Source organism: Lathamus discolor, chromosome 1 (assembly GCF_037157495.1).
Source record: "Lathamus discolor isolate bLatDis1 chromosome 1, bLatDis1.hap1, whole genome shotgun sequence".
Classification (NCBI taxonomy): domain Eukaryota; kingdom Metazoa; phylum Chordata; class Aves; order Psittaciformes; family Psittacidae; genus Lathamus; species Lathamus discolor.
This window is the reverse complement of record NC_088884.1, coordinates 103,676,387-103,697,874: the sequence shown is the minus strand read 5'-3', so window position 1 is coordinate 103,697,874 and position 21,488 is coordinate 103,676,387. Positions and strand designations below refer to the sequence as shown.

Below are 21,488 nucleotides of genomic sequence, written 5' to 3'. Positions count from 1 at the left end.
CTTCTGGGTGTCATCAGGCAGCTTGAGCTTGTCTCAGAGCCAGCAGTACTAGCGAGGAAGTCGGTAGCTGTTCCCACTGTGTCAGGTGGTGTAACTTTTGGAAACCCTTTCATTTGATGCATTAATGGTTTTCTCACCAGAAAGAGGTGCTGTACCATCATGGTAAAGTATAGGGGTGAGGGGGAAGCCAAGTTGTTGCTGTGCAGGAAAGCTACAACCTAGAAATTATTGTTGTGACTCATTAGATGATTCAATTTGGAAATAGAATAATTATATCCTGTCCTCACCTCTATTTTACTTGGGAGGAAGGACTTGAGCACTAGTGCGTTTGACAGCTAAATAACCTTTTAGTGAGGTATATGGCTGCGTCAGTTCTGGCTTAACAATAGAAGGGCATGAATTCATTTAATACCAGTATTACGCCAGAGGTCCTGGCTTGATCTTTGCTTTGGTTTCCATTTATGCTTGTGCTGCGCTTGTAGCCTGTGTGCTGGATACAAAAATGTGGGGCACATCTCAGCGCCTGTGTCAGTGGAGAGACACTTTCTTATTCCATTAGGCTTTGGCCTAAACCCTGATTTAATGAGTTAAGACTAGATATTTCCCTAAATTGCCTGATCCATGCATTGCAGTTAGCAGTGAATATGAGAGCTTCTGTCAACATGTGCTAGAGAAGTATTACTGTATCACTGTGATTGGTGCCTCAGGGGGTCCCATTTTGGTTGTCTGCTGTACCGTGCAATTATTGATGTTCCTCACATGAAATGCTGGTTCCATTTTAGAATTGGCTCTTCAATTGCAGCGGTCATGGTTTAAGCTGAACCCAGGACAGCAGCCTACTCTGTTACGGTGAAGTCATGCATTATCCAGCGGGAGGGTGGGAAAACTGGACATGTGGGGTTCTCCTTGAGAGTATTTTCAAACAAAATGAGTGCTTACTGGTGAACATTAGTAAGTCTAACCTGTAGTGAGGAGGAGTATGGCTATTGGAAGGAAAAAAAATTGTATGTAGAGGAAATCAAAAGGGAGAATATGCAGGAAACAACTCAGAAAGATTAACCATAGAAGAAAGAAGACAAATGAGTACAGGGAGGTGAAAAAAAATCGATTTCTCAGTGTCTCACTGTGACAGCTGCTAAATGGACACTTGAAACAAAGGGCAAAGGAAAAGCTCTGAGAAGTTTGCATTGCATTTATTAATATGTCTGTCTTGCTTTGTATTCCCTGGCAGAACAGGTCTGTGGGCATGACTGACTACGGGGAAGAGGAAGTTAGACTGAAAAGACATTTGTTTTTATTGGAGCCATCTGCACATCTACATGCTTGGCACAGCCATAGGCCTTCAGATCTCTGCCCACAAGAGAGTGGTGTTGAGCTGTCCACTTCCATACCAGGTACAAGGGTTCAATTTATGTTACTTTAAAATGTAAAGTATGTTTTGATCTTGGTGCTAGTTCTCATTCACAAGTAAAATTTTACTTTTCCATCAAATATTCTTTATCCTGAAATGAAAAAATATAAGCAAATTGGAATTCAGGTGGGGCTTCTATGGTAGATGAAGAAACTGCAGGTACACTGGCAGCTGTATCCGTGATACCCTGCTTACCTTATGTGTCCTTGGTTTTTCTTTTACTGAAGGGGGGAAAAAAGAACCACAAAACAAGAGACAGACATGAAATAGTCTGATTACAGCCAGAGCTGATCATGCAGTGCTGATGTGTGTGTGCGCCGTGGCTTCTCAGATTGTTAGGTCGTAGTCTGCCAAATGGTGTTGATAGGGCTCTAAGCACATCTGTGGTTGCCTGTTAGTTATTAATTAACAGGTGATTAGGAAATTAAGGGAAATCTTTGTGTAACTTCCTTACCAAAGGGTGCACCTTAAGCCTTTTGTGAGCCTGTGAAGTGGCCTTCATTTTGGATACCTATACAAATAGTTTAGATTCTCAAAAGACCACAGTCTGTAACAGCCCCAGCTGGAAATGTTGACAGCTACTGATCATCCTTTCCTATTGGAAATAGTTGCTTGCGCTGGTGTGAAACATAAGGGCATTTTATGCAGAGTTTAGTTTTTTTGAGAGCTAGCCAGGTAGAAAAACTGGTTGGAGACAGTGCTAGGAAAAGGAGGCAGCTGGTGCCTTCAATCAGCTGTGTTCCACTTCAGTTCAGTTGTGCTGCACCAAAGGAAGAGGTGCAGGAGCGTGTCTAGATATGTCAGTGTATTGCCAGTTGTGGCTCTTTAGTTATATTATGATACACATCCTGATAGGAAACCTTGCCCAAGTATTTTGCTTTCATTGCTTTCTAAATTATCTACTGAAAATAAATCACTGATAATTATAGTGTTTATACAATATATATGTGTGTGTGTATATATGCATATATATTACATCCTCTGGACTAGGTAATATTAGTACATTATTTCTTCCTTCTTTTTTTACCTCAAAAGAAAGAAAACTTGACTTCCTTCAGAAGGCTCCTTGTGCTGAATTTGGACTGAAATATTTATACTATAAAAAAATTGAATGTCAGCACAGCTTTTTTGACTCTAAAAGCTGCCCTTCTCAATTAGAGGTAACAATGTCCTGGGTCCTTTCAAGATTAGCAAGCATCTCTTAAGATGGATCATAATAATAAATGCGTATAAGCTGATGGTATTTTGAAATTGAGCTACCTCCTAAGAGGTTTTCAGTGAAAAATCTCAACGAAGTGTGGTATGTCATTAAAAACATTAAGAAAATCACAGAGAGACTAAGTTAAAAGTCCTCTTGTGTGTTCTTAGCTTGTTTTTTGGTAAGTTCTACACCTGAAAACAGGTTCCAGAGCTATATAGACTAAGTGGTTTCACAGTAGTCCAGGAGCGTTCCCTCATCCGTATAGCAGGAGTTCTGTCTTCTTGCTCCCTCATCCATATAGCAGGAGTTCTGTCTTCTTGCACATTATAATACCTTTATTTTATTGCATGGTGTTTTCCAGTCGTTCAGCAATCCCGACTGCCTTTCTCAGTATTGGTGCTCTTTATTTCTTGATCTATCTTTATTAAATGCTGTACTGAATGTATTTCTGTGTATGATTTTCACGATGCCTGAGATAAGAACAAGCACCAGCCGGGACTCTTGTTGCCTGAATGTATGAACACGAATTGCACTTACAATGAGTGGGAACTGACTCCAAAACAGGACAAGGCTCTGATGAGGTTGCCCATGTAATGCTGCTAAATCAGGCTTTCGTCTTTTGAGGCGTGACTGTATTAGAGACTCTCATCCTGTCTCCCGTGAGTTGCTGCACTGGACTGTGTCATGTTTGACCACATTGCCTACATAAGCTGAAATTAAATGTTTAAAAAAGAGGGAGAGCAATAAACATCTGTCCCAGCCAGGGGACGTTTGACTCCCATTGGGGAGGAGCTATTTTAAAGCTCAGACTGAGGGATGGCTATTTTTGCCTTTCAGACAGACAGACTCAGCTAATGATCTATATTGTTCAAAATGGTGGAGGTTTTTTTGACCAAATTCTTAAAAAGAAGAAGAAAAAAAAGAACAGGAAAAGTCCTTAAACCATCAAGAGGTAGTCATGGCTCTAAACTGTAAAGCTCTTATCTGTACATTTGCTGTAATAATGACAAACACAGACTGGAGGTATTTTAAGGGCAATTCTGCTGAAAGCACTCATGTTGCGCAGTCTTCAGGTGTAGCTTGGGAAGCAGTGGTTATTTCACTTAATCATTGCAGACACAAGTGCAGTTAGAGGCTTTCGGGGAAGGGTGATGTGGAAGTGGGCAGTTACACAGTGGAGACTGCTGTCCGAACAGGATCAGGTGTTGTTGTGGCTCATCTGCCTTGCTGCTGCTGATCCACTGAGTAAAAGCCTTAAGTCTGTCTGTGTAGAGGATTTAAGTCTCAACGCAAGGAGGTCAAATGCTTTTCATGTTACGGGTGGATGCCATTTCCTTCAGTACGGAACCCGACTGCCATGTGAAGCAACTCTGCAGCTGTTTGGCAATGCCATGAAAGAAATGTGAGTGGAGAAAAAAGCCGTATCTGCTTGTGACAGGGAAGTTGATGTAAAAACCGTGTCAAGACTCACAAAGGAATTTGTCAAGACTGTTTGTTTAATAAGTGCTGTGATCTTTGGTGATGACAAGCAGCAAAGCCTTTGTAAAGAAACATGAAAATTGTGTAACATTGCACTGAATCTGCTCCTCGTTGATTCGGGAACAACATGGCCTGAGCCTGGACTATCGACATCTCCTGTTGTGGTCCTGGTTCTACTGCTGATATTCCATCTAGCCTGCAAGTGGCTCATTTCAGCTCTAACCCTGCCTCCTTTCGCTCAGGAATTGACAAAACCCAAGTGTGGTTTTGTATAGCTAAAGTAGCCAGGCCCTGCTCTTGGGCCGCTCTTACCCTGCCTCCAAGGTAGCATGTCAGGGAGCTTCCCTTGCTGCTGGGAGCTCTGAAGTGGCATCTCCTGGGGGTTTTTCACTTGGCTGAAGGCAGCCAGGCATTGCCCTGGAGCAAGCAGCTGCCCTCAGGGGTCTGCAGGGCACAGGAGAGTTTCAGTACCTGCCATGGCATGGTGCCGCCAGCTTCTGCACTGGGTAGCTGCTCCTGTCTTCCCTCAGGCTGTTTCCTTGTCATGTGCGTCCCCGACTTGGCACAATTGCCTTTTCCTCAAATAGAAATGAATACTGAGGAGGGTTTGTTGTTCATGACAACGTGAAGGTCAGGCTCCTATCAAATGTGCCATCTGTGTGTGTGATGCCTCGCTGCCTACAGCCTCTAGCAAGACAAAGACGTGTCTGTGGGTGGGTGGGTGTAATGTCTGTGTTTCAGTGAGCGATGGGTTTAAAAATACCACTTGTGAATTACCTGATGGGAGCAGTTTTAGAAGGCAATCCACGCCCTGCACGTTTTAGTTCTCTGGTGGGAAATGTTTATTTCAAAACAAAATTAACTATACATGAAGGGAACGGGACACGAGAGGAGATAAATATCTTTCAGACTCGGGCAGCATCATTATGTTACAGAGCCTGGTGGTTTTTATTGTGGTCCCAATGCCTCTTTGGAGTAGCTCAGGTCACTGGATTCATATTGGGGAGAGGGGAGCAAAGAGGAGACAGGGTGAGCTGGGAGTGGAATCAGTAGGTGACAGGGACCTTCTTGTGGGAAAGGAGGAGTGAGGAGAGAAAAACACTCTTGCCGTAAGATGTCCATTGTCTCTGGCTCCCCCAGCACCAGAAATACAGAAGACGTTTACATGGGCCTATTTCCCCTTCAGGCAAAGTTTCACGGTTAGGGAAGTCTTGATGTAGTTGAGCTGCTTTAAGATGTGTGTCTGACTGGTCCTCAGTCAATTCCTTGGATTCTTACAAAACCTCTTTTGTATGGGTTCTAAATTATTTTTTGATTGAAGGCTTTGTGGATAACTCCAGATGGTTGTGTTTACCCTGCCTATTCAAGCTATGTCTCACATTGTAGAACTTCGATTTCTATCGATATCTTTTTCTTGTTATTTTCTTTTATTTAAAAAACTGTGTTCAGTCATTTCCTTGCCATTACAGAAAGCCCTTGGTAAATTATACTGTACTGTTATAAAAGTGGTTTCATTGTCTTTCGCCTAAATGAAGTCAGGATAAAGGATTAAAGCATTCTTTTGATAGGCCGTTTTTATATGTCTTCTTAGGTATGTTTTATTAAAAGAGTTTTAGACGTCTGTCTTTTAATCAAAGACCAGTGTTCATTTCCAATTACCCTTCTCTAGTGCTATAGCCACAACTTCCTGTCTGAACAAGTCATACTAATTTCAGTGCTGAAAAGCCAAAAATAGCTGTTGGGAGAGGAACCAAATTATAGTTTTACCACGGGATGAGGTGGTGGGAAGGAGAAGGATGCTGCACCTTCTCCCTGTGTGGGCATGGGTGCCTGTCTTCCTGTGCTCAGGACCTGAATGGGGAGCAAACAGAGCTCTGTGCAGGCACGATCTTCACTATGCTGCATCCCTGTGTTGGAATCGTGGCCATAAGCACTTGTTCAGCTAAAGAAATAGCCATCACAGCTAAACCTAGTCCAACACACAGTGAAAGCGGGTCAGGGAAGGCTCAGCCAGAGCAAGCCAGACTGGTGCTGGTCCCCAGCCCATGCTAGCTCAGCAGAAAGGTGATGGCAGGCACTGGCAGTGGTGATGCTGTGCAGAGTCTGCCCCTGTACAGCACGCAGCCATCATGGGCTGGGTTTACTAATGGATCTACACTAGGAAATGGGTTTTCTTGAAAAGTTCACAAAAGTGAGTGTTTTTTGCTGGTGCCTGTTTGAGCATACTGTTTGCGTTAATGCTCAACTGGTTCTTGTTAGCTTTATTTCGGTTTTAGTTTCATGAAAAGTTAAAATTTGGAGCAGAATCAAACTGAAACCTCCCTTTATTCCACCTGTTTTTCAGTTGTGCAAGTTGGTGTTGGAGGGAATGGAAAGTCTTGAGCTTACCTGCTGGAGTTGGAGCACATTAGTTATACGAAGAGATGACAGCAGTGGGCATGGGCAAGATTTGAACGTGGGCTGTGTAGTGAAGTGCTTAAGCCCACAGTGCTGAGAGGACTATGGGTGAAATGAATCAGTTTTTATGATGGTGGCCCAATTTCTTCAGTGAGCAGTGAGTTGTGCCCAGACCCTGCTGAAGGCAGAGGATGCCCTGGTACATAAGCTGAGGTAATGTTTCCAGGGATCCACCCTGCGTGGCTGGGCAGACAGAGGAAGTCCTTACATGGCTCTGCATTCCCATTTGGGCTGCCTCTGGAGAGGTGCCTGCCGGAAGACAGAGGTGATGATGCCACTTCCTTATAGAAAGCCACGAAGTGTACCATGTAATTACATCTGGGCAGAGCAGCACAGGCGCCTTACAGTTAGCATACGTGACTTGAGAAGGCAGGCAGTGCCTGGGCTTGCAGGCATTTCAGGAGGCACAAATAGTAGAAACCCTCAGGAAAGCTTTTGTCAATGACTTGAGCCCTGATGTTACTAAAAAAGTAATAAATCGTGGTGGTGTTGTGTACCTGCTCCAGCTGTGGGGCCACATAGGGTGGGAACAGGCAGCAGTTCTTGACCCTGCTTCCCCAGCCAGGACCTTGCCTGCATTGGCTTGCATCAGTCTTCCTTGCTGGGTTATCGAATCTCCACATCTTTTTGTTTGCGAGTGGTTATTCAAAAGCGTTACTTACGTGCACAAGGGTAATTGCGTATTGAGTATTTGTTTCTACCAGCATTTTTAAGATTTCTGCTTGCTTTATCTCTTGTGTGATACTATTCCATGTACTCAGCATGCAGAAAAAAAACATTGTGTGATAAGAGGAGTCTCCAGTGGAAATAGTAAAGAGGAAATAACCTGAGTCAAAAGGTCACCGTCAGCATGTGCAATCACATGTGTGTAACTCCTTGGAGGTGTACCATTGAATTCAGCTGAAAGTTTAACATTGTGTGAATATACTTGTCCAGCAGAATTAGTCTGTTGTGTAAGACTTCAGTCTGTCATTTACAGTGTGCTCAATTAAGCTGATTGGTACAGAATTACAAAGAACAATTGGGGGGTGGAGGGAAGCTTTCTTCATGAATAGATCAAACAAGGAAGAGTGTTAAAGTCACCATGTTGTTGAGAGTGAATGGTTGGTCCAGTCCTATAGCCAGTATCTGAATTGGGTGAACTGATTGCTGGGGTGAATAAATAGAATGTCTTCTAAATCTAGGTCTTAAAAGCAGCAAGATTCATTTCCTGCTGCAGTCTGTGTGAATGTGGAGCAGAAATACAGATTCCTGTCTCAGGATTGGGGATGGCTGCTGTCAAGTGCTGGGGCAATATTCCTGAGCTGCCTTTTAGTGTACTGGCAGTGCAATGTGCACAGGCCCCCTGGAACATGCACACCAGCACTTTGGCTGCTGGTGGAGTGCTCTTATATGGCTTTGTCATTTGTTACCTACAACCTCGCATGCTTTTTTCAGGAAAAGTATTTCCAGTTAACCATTCCAGGTTTTCCTTTGTCCCTCTGACATGCTAAACACTGTTTCCCCACCCCACCAGTATTTAGACACTCTTTTAGGAACTAAGGAAAATCAAGAAACATTTCATTGGATTTAATACTTGTTTCTTACTGAAAGTGGTTTAACATAGGCACATACATTCCTGTGTAACATAGAGTAACTTCTATGGGTTTTTTCTTGTATAGACCCTTGTACAATATGGAATATCATGAAAGATCTGGCTACAGGAGTTGTGTAATAATAAGAAGTTAGATCATCAGCTAAGCATCTTTGCATTGGAAATGAGGCTGTTCCTGATGAATCAAATAGGAGAAACACTGTGCCTTTCTGGCTGGAGAGGGCAGAAGGGCAGCAATGGGGTTCCTTAGCTATTGGAAAGCTGTAGGCTTTACACCTGCATAGGGTGCTTGTGGGTAAGCAAGGAAACATCTGGGTTCCTCCTTCCTCCCCCTACTCTGTCCTTCACACTCCAAGGAAGCAGACAGCTTTGGACATCTCCTGCCTCTTCTGCCCTGACCATCTTTCCTGAAAGGTTTGGCTCCCATCTTTGCTGTGGGACAAGCAGTTCGGCTGTGCGCGGTGTTAGTGCTGTGCTGAATGAGCTCAGCTCAAAGGGAAACTCACCCAATGCATGATGTGGTCCTACAGCTGAGCTTGGGCTGGGCTTTGAACAATGAGGGTTCAATTACTTTGTAAGAACAGGAGGAAATTTGCATATAAAGTAACAGGTCTTTTTGAGTGTTGGAAAGTGCTTCTTCTGTCCCAGAGATTTAATATCTTCTGTCTTGCTTGTATTTTCTATGGCTGTATTTAAGTTGAGAATTCTCTGCTTTCTGGGGGAGGTTGGGCTGTTTGGGTTTTGGTAGTGTTTTTTGTTTCATTTTTTGGTCTTTTTTGGTCTTTTTAAAAAGTTAGTAACATTTTGAAGATTTAAGGAAGATGAGTAAGGAAAAGGATGTTGTCAGCATTAGGGGAGAACATCTCAGCTCAAGCATTTCAAGGATTTAGCTCGTTGCAAACTGGACAAATTTGGAGACATGTTTTTTCATTCCCAGCCACATTAAGGATCTGCTAACCTTTCCAATGGGGCCTGGCACAGGACACATATGCAAGGAGTGCACAGGCTTTGTGAACAGATGACGCTTTGATTATGAAGCAGCCTTTCTGCTCACATGGTTAGTCATTGATGGGGACTATGTTTCTCTATTGTTCTCTAATAGAGTTTTGTGTATTATGCACCCAGAAGCCTGGCTGAAGGCTGGGCTGCTCCAGCTCACAGCTGCTCAGCAGCTTCACGTGATGAAGCTTATAGTGGGGAAAATGCTACAAACTGGCTTCTTTCCTTTGGAGAGATGAGCCAAATTGCTGCTGGTCTCTTACTCTGGGCTGCATTGATGGTGTCTGTCCAGCTTTTCCAGGCTCCCAGGGGATTGTGGTAATGCTTCCTGTCCAGCTACACCAAACAGTGATAAATTTAGACCGAGTGAGCCATAATGACAGTACAGGAACCAAAGGAGTGCTGACCGCCCTCCCAGGAGGAGGGTCGGGCTGTCCATACAGATGTCTTCATCCCTCGATCTGCCAAACATGACCTGACCTCTCTGCCCACTCTGGGTAGCCTGTGCCTCCTCATCACCCATTTGCACTCATGCTGTCCCTGTTCCATACAATCATATCAATCAGTTGTTTTCTTCTGATGTATTTTCCCCCTCCAACAAGAGATCAGGGTACTGTGAAGCTATAGACCTCTGATAGGCACACACAGTGCAGCTGGCCATATCGCAAACCTGCAGCTCAGAGCAGGTCACCCCAGCTGCCAGCTGATGCGAGGGCAAACCTGGCCCCAGCTCATTGCTGTTATTTCCCAAGAGTGCTCTCACTGTGCTGCTTTGCCGGAGTCTGGCACAGATATCTGCAATTCCAGTTGGAGCGGGGGTGAGCACAGGGTAATGCTTGGAGAGGGCTTTTCGCGTTAAGGCTCTGTTATTGTTCCATTTCCAGCTTGTGATTGACAAGTACACACTGCTCCCGCTTCCCAGTGGACTGACTTCTGAGCAGGGAACGATTGTAGAAGATATTGTACTCTGAATGAAATCTTAGGAGCCGTAATTATCCATTGCTGTCACTATGATTACTGCTGTCTGTGCTGAGCTATTGAGAGCCCAGCCACACTAGAGTGCCTGGTACCTGTGCCAGCAATGTTGATGGGAAGCGGGGAGAGACAGGGCTTCGGGAACTTGCCTTCTTTGTGTATTGGGCAAGAGCATGGTGCATCTTCTTGGTAGGACAAGACCAGCATGCTGGTCACCTTCCTTTGGCATTGTCATGGAGACCTCAAACAGTCTGTGATGCATTTTGGTCTGAAATAGGTGCCTGAAATAGGGCAAATGATGGGTGACTTTAAAGTGCTTGTTTTCTCTGGCTGTAAAGGAAGCTCCATGGTAGACACCCGAGGGTGGGTTTATGATCCTACCCTTGTGCAGAGGGCTGCTGGTCTTGTGCAGGTGTCCAGCATTAGTGGGGCCCTGTGTGTGCCTGTAATTCAGAGCTCCAGGACTCAAGCATCTAAGACGTGCTTTTCTAACAGTGAGAAGAAATAGCAGATTTTAAAGGCTTAGTGTGAACCAGTATTGTTGGTGCCTCTGCGCTGTGAAAAACATGATGTTAACTTCCATCTGCCATGTACCACAGTGTGTGTGGCTTTGAGGCTTGCTGCTGGGGGGAGCTGAAATATCAATGCTGTTCTTCCAACACCTAAAATGTTACCATTAGCTGTGTTACATACCATAATGTGTGTTACATTAACGCTGTGAAACACGGGTAATATTAACTCAGACTTCAGGGAACAGGCACGATGCCTTTGCTCAGATCCCTTGCACATGTGGAGGACCCACAGCCAGGCTGCTTCTCCCCCTTGTGCCCACAGCCACCAGCTATGGTCTGTCCACCTGAGCAAAGCAGGTTGTGACATGAGAATCTGGATGCTTTGCAAGGCTAAGCCCCCACTAGAGGAGCAGTGTGGGAATCCGTCCTTTGGGATTGGGCACTGGGTAACTCCTTATGCTAATGTGGCATGTACGGGGAAAGTGAATAGGAGACATTCCTGCCTGCTCCCAATTGAAAACACAGCCGTTCACTGTAGCAACTATCACCAGCAAGTGCTTGGCAGAGGGATTTGGATCTGAGCATATGGCAAGAGCTGGTGTTGAGTGTTTGGGAAAGGGCCAAAGATGTGTGCTTGAGTTGTGCTCTCATCCTGGTCTCTCCCCCTCCAGTTCACTCATTGATTCTTTTTCTTTTGATGCTGCTGTCAAAACCCATTGGTATCATCAAGAGAGTAGTGCACCATCAACATAAACACTATGAAAATACCTTGGACTGAAAAAAAGAGGGAACAGTGTGTTTTGGGGTTTTTTTTTAATACTAATTTCTTGAGTTTTCAGTGCTGAGATGGCTCAGTTGGTGAAAGAGAGCAGCAGTTATGTGCCTCCATTGTCAGTCCACTCTCTGCAGTGCCAGCTTCTGTCTTGGTTTTCATCTCTAGTCTGTCCTGCTGTCTGTGCTCTTATCTTTTCTCTGCTTTATGAACACTGCACAGCCAAACTTGTCAAACAGCAGAGTGATATTCCTGTGTCTTCTCACCAGCCCTGCCACCCCTCGTCTCTGAATTAGCTGCCTCCTCCTCAGTAGCCTGAAGGTGCCAGTTTCAGCCTGGCCAGGTTTCCCTGTGTTCCTTGCCCTGCTGCTTCTTGTCCTGGCTGCCTCCAGGGACCAAGCATCTCAGGAGAGTGGGACTTGCAGAAATGCACAGCAGCATTTATAACGCTGTTCAGGTAGCCACTTCTCCCACCCCCAGCCCATTTCTCACCTGTGGTGTAACAAACAATAATCCTCAATATTATTGTTTTGGGGGTTTGGGTTTTTTTTAAGCGTTTTTGTAAGGTTACAGTGTGTGGGCTGGGCTTTCCTTTCCTTGCGGAACAAAGGCAGAGCTGCTTGGACACTCCTGCTGATGATATGGGATGCTCTCTGGAAGGGACTTAGGGAACAGACCTTGGTCTTTCAACCTAGGGCTATTGGAGGACACAAGGAGTTGGGATCTGGTCAGGGTTCTGGCAGCAAGTGCTGCTGGGTGCACTGGTGCCAGTTTCGGGGCCACTAGAGAGGAGGAAGGTGACTTGGGGGTGGGTGGCCAGAGGGGTAAGCAAGTGACCCATGGTATAAAAAAGCCAGGTACGCAGAGCTCAGTGTTTATCCCCTTCTTGCACAGCTTGGATGTGAGGCAGCACCAGGGCTTTGGGGGCTGAGTTAAATGTAGGTTTGACATAAAAAAACCCAACACAACAAAACACGGTAATTGTTGAAGGTGCCTAAAAAAGGTTGGCAAAGTGAACTCATATCTGGCTGGGGACAGGGGTATAATTTTGTCGCAGGTCAAGAGGAAAATACATCCCACAGTATCTGCAGCAGGGGTTGGGTAGGGAAGAAGAGGGAAAACATCTGCTGAAGGTGTATGTATGCATGAGAGCAAGCGGCTTGGTGTTACCCAACTTGAGGCTGAGGGGCTATGGGGAGAGCAATGGGACTAGGTCATCCCTGGCACCTCCCTGTGTGGGCAGCAGGAGGAAGGGAAAAAAGGCGTTTGTTGCACTTTGCACCTCTGTGGTCCCTGCCCAGTCCTCACAGGGCAGGTATGCAAGTTCCCCTGGCATTACCAATGATGGGGGTGGGAAAAGCAGGAGATCTTCAAGAATGAAATTAAGCAGGCAGCCACAACAGCAGACCGACATGTCTGCTTTCACAAGGTGCTCTCTTGAGCCATGGTGGTGTCAGCGCGCGGAGGATGCTTCCTGGATGCTGTTGTCTGCGGATGATACATAGAATCATAGAATAGTTAGGGTTAGAAAAGACTTTAAGATCATCGAGTTCCAACCCCCTGTCATGGGACATCCCAGGTAAATTCAGGTAAACTGCAGTTCACAGAGCCCAGGCTCAATCCAGACCCTGCTCAGGTTTCCTTAATTCATTTACTTTGCAGTGCCAGCACCTGCTGTAAACCTGCAGCACTTGCCCAGGGCAGCAGAAACACCTCCTCCTACCTGGAGGACATGCAAACACTCCTCACAGAGTATCAGTGCTGTCATTTACACTTCCTACCCAATAAAACACCTGTAGGCACCCTCCTCCTGGCCCCTCGCCCTGTGGTTGTGCCCGTAATCCGCAGCTTGGTTTGTGTGAGAACCCAGCTTGCAGAGCAGAGAAGCACTGCCTGCTTCAAGGCAATCTATTTGCACTTGTGGTGTGTTTTTATTAGCAGAGAGAAGGTACTGTGGGCACAGAGGATCTAGCAATGGCCAAATACAGGCAAGGAAGTTGCCTTCCTTCCGGCCAGACTGGGACAGAGGGAAAAGCCGGGTGTAAGGCTGAGGAATGCTGGTCCTGACCTAAACCACATGGTCAGAGAGGTGCATTTGCACTGTGTCAGGATGTGTGTGTGTGTGTGCACATGTGGGGGTTCGCAAACTCCCTCTCACATTGTGAGCAGGTAGAGGATATCTGCACTGCTGGGTTACTGCGTTGTTTGAAGTAATCATCGAATCTGAATGGTTTGGGATGGAGAGGACCTTAAAGACCATCCAGTTCCAACCCCCCTGCTATGGGCAGGGACACCTTGCACTAGACCAGGTTTCTCCAAAGCCCCATCCAGCCTGGCCTTGAGCACTGCCAGGAATGGGGCATTCACAGGTTCTCTGGGCAATCTGTGCCAGTGCCTCACCACCCTCACAGGGAAGGATTATTTCCTAATACCTCATTTAAACCTTCCCTCTTTCAGCTTAAAGTCACCCTGCCTTGTCCTGTCACTACATGCCCATAATCGATGCTACACCAAATGGTATATGTGGTGTGTATGTTTTCATATGTATGTTTGCATGTACATGCCCATGTATGTACATGCCCATGTATATACGTGCCCGTACACACGTGCATGTGTTGTTGCCTGTGTTTTCCAGAGCAGAGATTTCATCCCCTGGCCAGCAGCTACAGTCTGGGAGTGCTACAGTCCCCTGAACAGGGGGTGGGATCCTCCCTGTGCACCTAGTTAGGATTTCCTTTCTCCCTTGCACGGGTGCAAATGTGGGCAGGAAAATCAGCATGTCCTCTCCTTCTGCCACAGTGTTTTGTGCTCCTGCCCCATGGTGCAGGAGGAGGCTGAGTGGGAATGGTCCCACGTAGGTTTCAGCACCATGGCACAGGGCACACGCTGTTCCCAAGTGCATGCCTTAGGAAGATGCCATCCCCAGGACAGGGCCTGGTGCTTGGCGTGGGCCAGGCCGTAGTTGTTTGTGTGTGTCACAGCGGGAAGTGTGTGAACAGGACAAATTTAGCAGTGAAAACAGAGGCCGGCGCAGTCGGTCATTAACTGCCGGCCCGGCTCGTCACCCTGCAACCACAAACAGCTTTTTTTGGGGCCGGCGTCCCAGCGGAGGCTGGAGGAAGTGTGGGAGGCCAGTTCCCGGTGACACCTCCATGCGTGGCCGCGCTGCCTGCCAGTGCCATTGGCTCCCCCTGCCCGGGGCCGGCGCCGGGCAGTGCTTAAATGGCTGCAGAACCACACCAGGGCACACAGCGCGGGGCATCCCAGCACAGGCAGCCAGCCCATCCCGTCCCAACCACTGAGGAGACACCAGCTCGCACAGCACTCGAGGTAAGGGCTTTGGTTTCTTTGGGTTGCTTCAGCATTGCCTGGAGAGAAAAGGGTGATGTTTGGGCAGAGGGGCTGTAGATTTCCTTGTCAGTTTTGGTAGAAAGCAGGACACTTGTAAGCTGGGGTGTTGATGTTGCATTTAAGGGAAGAATTCTAGAGCTCTTTGCTCCAGTGTGTTTTGGGTGCAGGATGATCATAGAATCATAGAATCTGTGAGACTGGAAAAGACCTTTAAGATCATCAAGTTCAACCTTTACTGCAGGACTGCCAAGTCCACCACTAAACCATGTCATTAAGGGCCTGATGTGCAGTGCAGTCAGTATGCCCTGTGGAGATGCGTTGCTGGGCTGCTTGTGTGACTTGGAAAATGATAGCAGAGCTGGAGGAAAGCCCCTTGCTGCTTCACCTGCCACACCGAGCCAGTGGCCACAGGGAATGCAGCTCTCCATGTGGTTATCTTACCAGGGGCTCCACTTTGGGCAGCACGGGCTTTTATGGGCTGTAGGAACCACACCAGGTGGGAGGCATAGCTCTGTAACCCACTGTCTTACGGTGCTGCTCATCTGTGTTGCCTGCTCCCATCACTGCCCCTGATCTCAGCTGGGTGGCTGGTGACATTTCTGTGGGAACAGGGAATTTGGATGAACTTTCCCACTCTTTAATGATGCTTAGACAAAATATCTGCAGGAATATGGCCACTTATTTAAAATCCCAAACTAAAAGGAGGTTTCTGCATGGAAGATGCCAGGAGGTGGCACAAGGACAAGTCCTTGGCTTGTTTGGTGACACACACCAGGCTGAGCACCACGTGCAAGGGTGGCAAGGCTGTATCAGCTGGAAGGGCTTTGTAGGGCCAAGTTGCAACCAGGGGCATGTACCAGTGTTTTGCTCTAGTGTGCTAATACTTAGCTCCCTGTTGCAGCCAAGGGGACCACAACTGACATGAGGGCTGCATTTGTGGTGCTGCTGCTCTGGCCCATAGCCTGTGCTCACCCTGTAAGTACCCATGGACAGGTACTCAAACCCCAAACCCTCGTGGTTTGCCCATCCAAGGCACACCAGTCACTGATCAGATGTCTCCTGGATGTGTTTAGGTGCCTGGCCATGAGCCTGTCCTCTCCCGCCGCAGTGCCCAGCAGCAGGTAAGCCATGGGGTTCCCTGGTCCCATAAGCAGCATGCTCGTAGGGCAAGCAATGGGGAGCCAGCCCCAGGCAGGCATTCTTGAAGCAGCCACCTGGGAGAAGACCTGCTGCTTCTGTGGGTGTTTGAGCTTTGCCCATCTGTTCAGTCTTCTCTAGTCTGGGTTGGTTTCACCTCATTTTGCCTTGTTTCCTTGTGCACATTCCCAGTTCACGCTGTGCTTTCTGCTGCGCCGGTCCTGAAACAGGAGTTTCTCTGCTCTGAACTGTCATGGTTTGGGCTTTTCTGTGTTACCCTTTTGTTGGTGGCTACTTTCATTTTTGCATCAGCAGAAACAACTGAAGGGTTGGGGTGGAAGCAATGAAAAGAGGCTTGAGTACTTGCATGGGTTAGGAGTTGATATATCATCCCATAGCAGTAGCAGTAAACGTGCAGTGGTGTTCAGTAACCCAAACCACTGTGTCATGTTTTGTATTCAGGACACAGCAACTGAAGATTACATCAACAAGCTGGGCAACCTCCTGGATAGTGAAGATGGCAGACATCCTCCTGTCGCTGGAGAGATGGGGGACAATGCCCTTGCCGGGGACACAGCAGTTGGGAATGCTGTGGGTGAGGAGCTGGGCGAGCATGGTGGCCAAGACAAGGGAGGCAGAGCTGGAGAGCCTCAGCACCTGAACCAGGTGGACCATGAGGATGCGAGTGCCCGGGATGGGAACAGCCTGAGTTTCCTGGTGAGTGAGCAGAGAGGGGTGTTTTGCTCTGCCAGGAAAGTGCACATAGCACCAAGTCTGTGTTGGTCAGGATATCACTTGGCCTGCACGTTGAGCAGTGCTGGTGCCTGTGACCCACAAGCCTTTGCATTCATTTCTATTTGTCGTCTCCATAGGAGGAGGATGCCCGCGATGCTGATGACGGTGACAACAGAGACCTCCATGGCACTGGAGTCAATGGGCTTCCCTCCCTTGCTGGCAGGCTCACGGATGAGGAGGATGACAGTGGGGATGACACCTTTGATGAGAACGGGGCAGAGGATGGGGGCGAAGGTCCTACCTACGTGGCAGTTCCTGATGGGGCAGGCGAACACGACCACGATGCTGGCTATGGGGATGCTGGGGCTGGTGGAGGACACAGCGACAGCAGCAGCAGTAGCAGCAGTGAGAGCATGGGGGCAGACCACCGGCAGTACAGGAACTACTTCGGCAGCCGGTATGAGCGGACCTACAGGCACGGAGGGGGCAGCAGCAGCAGCCAGGAGGAGGAGAGCTACAACTTCGAGGATGAAGCCATGCAGGGTGATGACCCCTCTGTCTTTGACGGCCCGGTCAGCAGCTATAAGGGGCGTCGTGCTGGCCCTCATGCCCTGGGCAGCAGCTGGGGGGCTGAATCCCACCAATGGGAGGAGGGCGACAGCAGGTCCCCAGAGGTAGAGGGTGCTGACTCGGAAGAAGACAGCCCATCCACAGAGGAAAACAGTCAGTCAGAAGAGCCCGACACCAGCCAGTCAGAGGAGAACAGTGCAAGCCGCTCCAGGGAGGACGGGGATGGAGAGGACAGCCCATCCAAGGAGGATGAGGACAGCGAGTCCAAGGAGAGCACCGCTGAACAGTCAGATGAAGAGCCAGGGGAGTCCCCAGAGGACATCTCCAAGGAGGTGGTGAGCACATCAGGTGAGCACAGCAGCAGCCGGTCCCAGGAAGAGCAGGAGGACCAGGAGTCTGCTGAGGACAAGAGTGCACCATCCACACCTGACAGCGAGTCCAGGGAAGATGATGGTGACCAGAGCCTGTCCACAGAGGATACTGCAGAGGAGTCAAAGGAGGATGAGAGTGACTCCAACCCTGATGGGGATGAGCCAAGCACATCAACTGAGAGCCAGAGCGCATCACCAGAGGACGACAGCAGCCAAGAGGATGATGCAGGTGAGGACAGCAGGTCCACAGAGAGCACCATCAGTGAGTCCCAGGAGGATGATGATGATGATGATGAAAGCCACTCCCAGGAGGACGCCACCCGTGAGTCCAGCAGCCGTGGGGACAACAGCTCGCCGCAGAGCCTGGAGAGCGGGAGCCGCAAGCGGCGGCTGGGTGCCTACCGCAACAAGCTTGCTGCCGACTACGATGACAATGACTGCCAGGATGGGTACTGACACATGTCACACAGGCTCACCGGTGCTGGGGGAGTGCGGGGGGAGGAGGGTTTAATTTATTTGCTATTTAGCCTGGCTGACTTCTTCCTGAGGAGATGCTGTGGGTAAAACGGAGGCGGGTTCACCATGGCTCGACCTGGGCACACTATACAGGGTGTGAAGTGGGAGGTGATGCCAGACACAGGGAAAATGCCAAACTGCAGTGAGAAAAACCATTTCCTAAACCAAGAGCTCTGAGTGCCAGCAGGGTGATGCTGCCCACTTGCCACATAGGCACAGTGGCAGCTCGGCACTCCAGGAGCTGCACCTGGGCATGCTGGGCAGGAAGGTCCCTCTGTTCACCCCTTGTATTTACCTACCACTGCCCTAAAAGCATCTGTCCAGACTCCAATGGGAGCTTTCTGTTAGATCCATGTCCTGCACATAAGGAGGGGAAGAGGAAAAGCTACAGCTGGTGTACACGTGTGGTGCGTGGGCTCAGCAGTGTGTGAAGTACCACTTCAGGATGGAATGTATGTAATATTTTGTAAGAAATGTACAGAAAACACTATATTGTATCCTTTTTGCACTTGTATTTCAAGGCTGAAATGTACCCTGTTGATTTCTCTAATTACCATTAAAACCATCACACTCCATAGTGGTGTGGTCTGAGGTGTTGCTGGTTTTCTTTCCAGGGGGAGATGGGTGCTGGGATTTGGGGTTGGACTGGAGCGAGCAAGGAGCAAGGACCAGGCTGTTTGCACAGGGAGCCACAGCATTCTGGGGTGAGGGGGAAAGCAGAGGTTGAGACATGCTCCCAACCCTGATTTCCAGGCACCCCGAAGGCTACCCTGCCCTGATGTGACCCACCAGTGGGGTGGAAAAACTTGGAAAAGGTGGGAAAAGACCCTAACAAGCTGGGCCTGGGGCTTTGCTATATCATGGCTATCAACCTGCTGCAATGTGAGCAGGGGTTGTTCTGTTCTTCCTGAGACACTATGAAAGAGATGCTCCAGGGCACCGCTGGCTCTGGGTGCTCACGGTAGCTCCTGGTGCCAGGTCTCCTGCAGCACAGAGCTGGGGAGTGAGGATAAAGGGGTTGTTGTGGGCTTGTAGGTCATGGGTAAAGCTTCTTTTACTCAGTGTGTTTCTTTTTTTCTTGTGCAAGTAAGCAACACGTTATTTGTTCAAAATCCCACCCAGGCCCTGGTTGACGTGTGTGTGATGAGTTGTACAGTCATCAGTGGGTATCAATGCTGAGGGAGGAAGCTGTGGGCTGTTGCTTAGCAGCACAATTTCGCAGCATGGAGTTGTGGCTCTGCAGGGGGCAGTCTCCGAGGGGTCAGCACAAGTGAGTGCATGCCTTTCAGCTGCCTAGGATGTCACTGCTGAGCATTGCAATGCCAAATTCAAGAGCCAGTAAAGAAATAATTCTGTACTACTTCTAGCAAAACTGCACTTTGTAGGCTCTTTCCACCACGAGAAAAGCTGGGAGATGAACAGCTCCTGGGTTTAGTGGAATCTGTAGTAATTTCCACCCTGTGTAAGCCCTTCCTGCTTCTGTATGAGACCAGCTCTGAAACATTCAGCTTCTCTATATTGCTGCCTCTTTCCTGACCCTCTCTCCTCTGCCCCCCTGGTCTCTACTTCACAGTGGCTTCCTCAGCTGTGTCTTGCCCCTTATTTCTTGGACCCTTTGCATTAGGTGTGTGAGGAGTTTGGTATGCTGTGAACTTGATGATGCCTGTCAGGGTCGTGGGTACCAAAATGCTGGTGCACAGCCCCATCGCTGGGGTAGAAGACAGCACGCACAGGCCTGGCTGCAGCTCAGAACCGCAAGAAGAGCTGTCTGGCATCTTTTAAGATTGTAGCAATGATGTGTTTGCCGGCCCCTCCGCGCAGCGGCGTGGGGTACTGCTGCTGTGAAGTCTTCCCTGTCCAGCAAGCGGCGCTGCCGCGCAGGCAGTGGGGCCGTTCCGGGCGCTGGCTAGGTCACATCAGCGGTGGTGTTTGCATGGGGACAGCGGCTGGGGGTAGGCAGTGGGAGGTTTTCTTGGCGATGGATGCCCTGCAGCTCTGCTGTGAGCCCATCCCGTGAGCAGGATGGCTGAGGTGTCGCAAGGGTGAATGGAGCAAGCTCTGTGAAACTGCTTCTTGAGCGCTGTGTGTGACTCTCTGCTTGTCCTCACCCTTGAGTGCGTGGTGCTGGGAAGGGTGGAGACAAGAGAAGGGGAGGTGAGCGCTCGTCCTCCTCTTGGCTCATGCGTGGAGAGAAAACTGGGTTGATTTGCTTTAGCTTGTGCGGGAGGGGGGTGTGCGTAGCAAACAGCCCTGCAGCACCCGCTGCACCCTGTGCTGGGGGATAGCTGGCTGTGCTGCCCTTCACGTGGGTCCCCTCCACGTGCCTTCGTAGGGCTCTGCTGCGGTTACACGCATGTCCCCGCCAGCAGCGCCAGGATTTGCCTCCCGCTGGCTGGCGGCTCCCCAAAGCCCGGGGAGCCGGTGCCAGAGCTGGCTGCTGCCTGCCAGTCCTGCCGGGATGGCTGCCCACGGGGCTGTCCCTCCTGGCATACGGGGGGGTTGCCCTCCTGTGCCCCTTGTGCTGCACCTGGCAGCACTTGCCTGAGAGGACAGGCAGGTTTTGGGGGACACTGGTGGCACTGGGCAGTCCCCATCAAATGCTGTTCATCTCTGTGTGAGTAGGGCTACCCTGGTGGTCATCTGGAGGGCTTAGGTGGCCAGCAGCGCTTCACAGCGTGAGGTTTTGGATGGCCAGAGATCATTCAGTTCCAGCCCGCCTGCCATGATCAGGGACACCTTCCATTAGACCAGGTTGCTCAAAGCCGCATCCAACTTGGCCTTGAACACTGCCACGGATTGCGCATCCACACCTGTGCCAGCGCCTCACCACCCTCATAGTAAAATAAAAAGATACTTGCTTTGGAGATTTTAAGTCATTTTTAGCAGCATCCCATGTGTTTGGGTTTTGCAGTGTTTGCCTGTATGCAGTATGCATCTGAGGGAAGTGTTCCCACTCTCTGCTGTCAGGCAGGCAGGAGAAGTGGCTGAGAAGGTCAGCCGCAGCCTCTGCCGTCACTGGAGGTGTTGCTGCATCCAGTTTTGGGCTGATTGTGCAATGAAATCATAAGGATCAGCAATCTCGGTGGGTTAGGCAAGGACAAAAAATGCCCACATCAATGTATGCATTTTCTTTATCCACCCACGTGCCATTTTTTGTGCATTGGGGGTGGCCTCTAAAGCTGAACACAGTGATTTACCCAGGAATCAGCACTGGGGTTTAGAGCAGGTATTTTTGGTCACATTTGGGTTTGTGAAAACACCAGTCTGCACCATCTTAAAAGAAAAGTTTCTTGTTTGGTTCTATTTTGTCCTTTCCTAGAAGAAAAAATTCTATTTTTAATAAGTAGCTGGTGTGGCCGAGGCGATGGGAGGCAGCAGCACTGAGCCCTGCGTGGTTGCTGGATGTGG

The 21,488-nt window shown here is 48.8% G+C and overlaps 1 protein-coding gene across 1 annotated transcript; it reads left to right on the top strand.

Moving 5' to 3' along the window:
* The first annotated feature begins 1,242 nt into the window (after positions 1-1,242).
* On the top strand, positions 1,243-18,657 carry DMP1 (dentin matrix acidic phosphoprotein 1). Its single transcript, XM_065688864.1, has 5 exons — positions 1,243-1,394; positions 15,653-15,726; positions 15,825-15,872; positions 16,351-16,605; positions 16,761-18,657. The coding sequence occupies exons 1-5, from the start codon at positions 1,247-1,249 to the stop codon at positions 18,018-18,020; spliced, it is 1,785 nt and encodes a 594-aa protein (XP_065544936.1). The 5' UTR covers positions 1,243-1,246; the 3' UTR covers positions 18,021-18,657.
* Positions 18,658-21,488: the final 2,831 nt, after the last annotated feature.